The following is a 5,571-nucleotide window of genomic DNA, read 5'->3' as shown; positions in this document are numbered from 1 at the left end:
TTCCCTTCATGCTTTCATAACGTGTCTTCTGCCTTAGTAATTGCCCAGGATGTGAACATACACTGACCATCTTCTGTGTTCTTTTTTTATTTCTCTTCTGACTTCAAACCCAAAGATTTTCAGCTATTGGGCAACAAGCTAGGCTTGTTTAGAGAAACTATCATTATTGCAATAACTAGGACCAGTTCCTTTGGGGAGAGGGGAAGTTTGGAAAAGTTTTAGCAAGGCTTAGCAGCTTGGGGGCTGTGACAACTATACAGTTTTCTGCATGGCTACAGAGGAGCCAAGTATATTCGGTATAAAAAAATGGGATGGAACATATGTCAGTCGTTGTAACCCATCTTACACACACAGAGTATCTAATTAAAAACTATTGGGACTTTAATCTTAAGTTCTAAATTAGTGTACAACAGAAAATAGTAAAATGTACTTGATTATCAATGTGATTAACAGGAAGGCCTATCAGAGCATATCACCTGAGCCTTTCAGCTAATAAGAGATTTTTCTAGCTACTTGAGATCAGCAAAGATATTTATAAGGTTTAGTGCCTAAAGAGGTGGTTTCTCTTTTTTTTTTTTTTTTTTTTTTTTGAGACTGAAGGGGTATGTAGTATCTGCAACTAAGCTGCTAAACCCCGATACTTTATATAGGGAGGTCACTTTAAATAGTTCAAACCAGAGCCAACATACAGTTACTTTTAGTTCAGTCCTCACTTACCATTTAGGGAAGGGAAAAAGATTTGCCCTTGTTCTTTTAATTGCTTAAGAAATGTTGTTAGTAATACAGAAAGTTATACAAAGATGAGACATCGTCAGGAAATTTGTCTCTTATCCAAAAAAAAATTCTTAACACAAACAGTATCTATCTTTTCAGCTTCCAAACACCACATTAACACCAGCAACTATACTAGAATTATTGCCAGAAAGACTGAATAGCAATTAATTTTGGCTGTTACATCTTAATGTAAATCATGAGAAACCTTTTAATGCATCTGCCTTTTGCAGCAGGATGTTAAATTGCAGCTTAGGTGAATAATGAATCGCAGACTTCTAGAGCCCTACATTGATTTTTACCAGTTAGTTTTCTTGGTATATTGCTTTGCTGAAGAAACTTAACATGCTGGAGTTACAGGTGAAAAGTAGACATAGCTTCTGTAAAATATAAAGAACAAGATCTATGAAAATACAGTCTCGGAGAGGAGAATGTGACCCTGCTCAGGGACAAGTGAGTGTTTGATTGCTGAGAGCTCTTTGCAGCTGAGTCACAGCTCCACATGCCTTTTTCCTTCCTTCAAGCACAGTCTCTGTTTTGAGAGAGCTTTTCTTTGGGGGGAAGGGGGAGGTTGGACTTAACTAAGGATCTTAATTTAGGGATGAAAGGGGAGTGGGGGAGGAGGAAATAGTGCTGCCCTACAATGATGGGTTTATGTGTGCCAAGACAGCAGGAGCAGTGCTTTGGGCTTGAGTTCCCGGAAAAGGCAAGGCTTTCTTCTGCTTCGTTAACAATTTATTAAATGTGCCTGCACCAAAAGGTGTTGCTCTATGTGGACTTAAGCAATAGAACAGGAAGGTGACCTGTGACTGTGTTGTTTTAATTATTGAATCACAGTGAGATGAAGAATAAAGTATTAAATATATCATACAGTCTTTAGCTTCTCCCAAAGAGCTGGCCTAGCTACAAGGAAGAATACCAAGGCAGTTGTTCTGTGTTTATTGGCTCCAGTGTGACCGGAAAAGAGCCATCGTACTAACTCCAATTAGAAAAGACCTTTCACAGTTTCCTGAAACGGGCAAACCCGTCTGCCTGCTCCTGAGCCAGCTGCAGAGCCTGGATAATGTGAACTGTTTACAACAGACTCTAGCAACACCAGACTATGCCAGGATTCTTACACCAGTAGACAAAGACATTTCTCACCCCAAACCTGAAGCTAAGCAATGACCAAATGTTTGTCTTGAGAGTACAATAGCAACTATTCATCCCAGTTATAGAGATGCAATGAACAACTTTATAGATTTATAACCAAAATGTTTTTAGGATGCAGTATAAAATTATGAACTTAATAGTTAACTTAGCTTAAACAGGGTGTAGCTTAAAAAAAACCCACAAAAACAACAAAAAAACAGAACAAAACAACACACAAAAAACCAACCACCACCAGTACAAAGAAGCTAATCCTAGCTGAGCCACTAACTGGAATGACTTTGGCCACATCATTCAACCACCTCATCTGTTAATCCACTCAGAAAAAAAAAATCTAATTGAAGAAAAATTCTGCCTCACGAACTAGCTGCTTTTGTATGCTAAGGTGGTATTTTTTCCCCTGTGTAAGGCCAGGAATACAGCCAGTTGTGAACCAGCACTTTGATGCAACCTTTTAATTACTTTGGTGTATTTAGGTGTACTGTAGTAATGCTGTTAGTTTCTTTATGCAGTTTCTTTATGTTCCTTAGAATAAAATGTTTACATTTTTCTTAAGCTATTGTCTTTTTGGTTTTTTTCTGTGAATGTGTTCAAAAAAGTTTCCCCTGCCCCAAATCAATTTTAGAAATGTGACTGAAAAAATAGCATATTTTGGTTTATGGTGATGGGGTTTAACCTGTCTTGAACTGTTGCCAGATTGTAAGAGATATGGGGCATTCTTCCACAGGATCAGTTCAGACTTGGCTACAATTTCTGTTTTGAGCACGGCCTGCAGCGTCGTGCAAGGCAAATCTCCTGATCTGTTTGTACTCCATTTGTGCAACATAAATGCTGCCTGTCTCTTTCCATAAAGAACTTGCATGGGGCTTTGCACCTTGTGTTTCTGTACTTTTATCACTGCTGTGAAGTTACTGCTTCAGTATGGCTTAGCAGCAAAGCCTGAACTAAATTCTGGCTGGTACATTGTAGTGAGGAAATTTATTTAATAGCACTAGTGATGATTGCACTGCTGGGCAGAAACAGGGGTTTTAAACAAACAAAAGAATTTAGGAAAAGCAAAGAACCTAAATTATAAGTGTTCATAAAACTTTGCAGTTAGATTCTGATATGTTTGTTTAGAGGCAAATATGGGTGAAGATGACTAGAATAAGAGAGATGTTTCTCACGACTTAAGATGGCTTGATGAAAGCACACACATGCAAGTAGGAATAGGTGTGGTATTTGCATGTTTCAGTTGCGTGATTGTGACTACTTCAGTTGCTCAGCTGGATTTCCTGTGTACCAGCTCTGGTTGTCATCACTTTTTCCCCACCATGTGCACATGCAAAACTCCCAGCAAAACAAAATCCATTGCCTTGAAGAGTCTAGCAAAGGTAGAAGGCTTTCTGAATGGTGGTGTGTTGCCTGTGGATGTAAACCTAGGGTAGCCTTCAACTTGTCCAAACTTCTGTTTGTTCTTTGGGAAATTAGTCTACAGTTCTGCATTAAAGCCAGGAGAAAAATAGTGGTTTTCTTGGAAAACTATCTTCTTCCTTTGTCTTGTTATGCCAGGGGCTCAGTTAGCCTGTGTTTAGCCAACACTGAAGTTACCACCTCTGCTTCTTGTTTACTTTTATGTATTTTATCTATTCTTTCATCTCTGTATAGGTATCCTTTTTTAAAAAAGGATGTCCTTTTGTTGCCCTTCCCTTTTTATAGGTGGTAGCAAGATTCATTTTCCAGCGTCAGAAAGCATGTAGGATACATATATATTGATAGAAGCCTTTAGATTTTATTAATTGTCATACCCTATGTATATTTAATAATGCTTGTTAAATAATAGTTGTTTGGAGCTCTTAGCAGTGGCAAGTTAGTCCTGGAGAACTGTAGTTTTGAAAGCAAGTTAATGATGTCTTGTCACATGACGTCATGCTGAGGTTTTTTGCAGGCAAAATGGCTGTAAAGTTGTATGCTTCAGATGGAACTGCTTAGTTTGCAGGTGCAAACACAGTTGCAAGGATGAATTTGTTTTATTTTTTCTTTATATCAATATACAGATTTAGAAAGGTATTTTTAATAATTCCAAATGAGCAGTTTGAAATTTCATTGTGTCTTTTGGTAGTCTAGGAAACTGGGCAGTTATAATATTCTTGATTGTTTACAGAACTGTAGCTGCATCAAAAAGGACCAGAACTGAAGCCTTTGTGTTAGAAAATTGAATGTTCGCAGCTATCAGAGTTATATCCAAGCATAAGCATAGGGGAGACCAGTGCTTTGTTGTGAGCTGTTAAACTCTTGTTCCTCAAGAGCTTATAACTGAGTAAATAAGATGCTTCTGGGTAGCTATAACCACGTAGTCATGACTGTCTGCAGCCACTGGCTCTTCATCAGGGCTGCCTGACAAACTATCCAAAATCAACCCCAAAGCTGATGGTAACTACATCACAATTGGAATTTTTAAAATTCATGTTAAGAGTCTAAATATTCAACAAACTGCAGAGATTTCCACAGCATTTACCTTATGTTAGCAGATAAATTAATAGAGTTGGACTATGTAGTTTGGCATAATTCAATGGGAGTTTTTCCTCTGCTTAATACTTAACGTGTTATCTCTCCTTTTCATTTTAGGCAAACTGAAGGATCTTGGGAATTTGGTTCTCCGCCCCTTTGGCCTGTCAACAGAAAATTTCCAGATAAAACAGGATTCATCAACTGGTTCATACTCCATCAATTTTGTTCAAAATCCAAACAACAATAGATAGCATTAATTCAATCTAGTTCTGCTGGCTTTCAGGCTTTGTGACCGTGTGCTTGCACATACCAATAAAAAGATTCAGCAAACATTCTTCAAGCTCCCCAAGTGAAGATAAAATGAAGATAAAACTCAAGCATATTCGTTTCCCTGCTTGTGAAATTATTTACAATGTGGATGTAAAGCAAGTCATTTGACTTATTTTAGTGATAACTGTGTCCAGGGTGTGATTTTTTTTTTTTTCCCCCTTCCTGTGCGGTGTTTGGCTTATCCAACAGTCCAGTTCATTATTTTGGTTCATTCAATGCTGGCAACAAAATTCTAGCAAGCAATTCAGTTAAATCAAAATGCTCACGCACCTGTAACCAAGAACAAAGCTTAATGGAGGCTTAATGGTGTCTTGGGGAATTAATGAATCTAGCAGAAGCACTTCTCCACACTCAGCAGGTGGATATGACTGACAGCATGCATGGAAGCAAGCCAACCTCTTCTGTGGAATTATTTTTCTTTGTAATAAAGGCTTGGTATTTCTGTTGGTTTGGTCTGTGAAGTCTTTGCCTTATTTGAGTCCTTCCCCTGGTGCTATTGTTAAAGGTGCTTATAGCCACCCATAAATAACAGACTTGAAAGATATAAATTTGAAGCATTTGGGGTTTTTTTGTCTTGCTTATAGCAATATCAGTATTACACCACAGCTTGTTTACTTTTTCTTAATTTTTCTGAAGACAACAAGGAAATTTTGTGCCTATATATATACACACACACTTTGTAATGATACCATAAAATTAGTTAAATTTGCTTGTCTGAGATTCATTCATATTACAGATATCCATAATGGCAAACAAATAAGTGATGTTAAAGTTGATTGCAAAAGTTCTTCATAGTATGCAAGACCTTGAAAAGTTTCAAGTATCTGTATA

General features: G+C 37.6%; 1 protein-coding gene across 1 annotated transcript in view; it reads left to right on the top strand.

The window, feature by feature from the left end:
* TTC1 (tetratricopeptide repeat domain 1) overlaps positions 1-5,200 on the top strand; it is a 31,503-nt gene extending 26,303 nt beyond the window's left edge. Inside the window, exon 7 of the mRNA XM_010167935.2 lies at positions 4,528-5,200. Within this exon, the coding sequence (XP_010166237.1) occupies positions 4,528-4,661 (134 nt within the window). The 3' untranslated portion in view covers positions 4,662-5,200. The remainder of the gene's footprint in view (positions 1-4,527) is intronic.
* Positions 5,201-5,571: the final 371 nt, after the last annotated feature.

Source organism: Antrostomus carolinensis, unplaced genomic scaffold, assembly GCF_000700745.2.
Source record: "Antrostomus carolinensis isolate BGI_N321 unplaced genomic scaffold, ASM70074v2 scaffold52035, whole genome shotgun sequence".
Lineage (NCBI taxonomy): Eukaryota > Metazoa > Chordata > Aves > Caprimulgiformes > Caprimulgidae > Antrostomus > Antrostomus carolinensis.
This window is presented reverse-complemented; position numbering and strand designations above follow the sequence as displayed.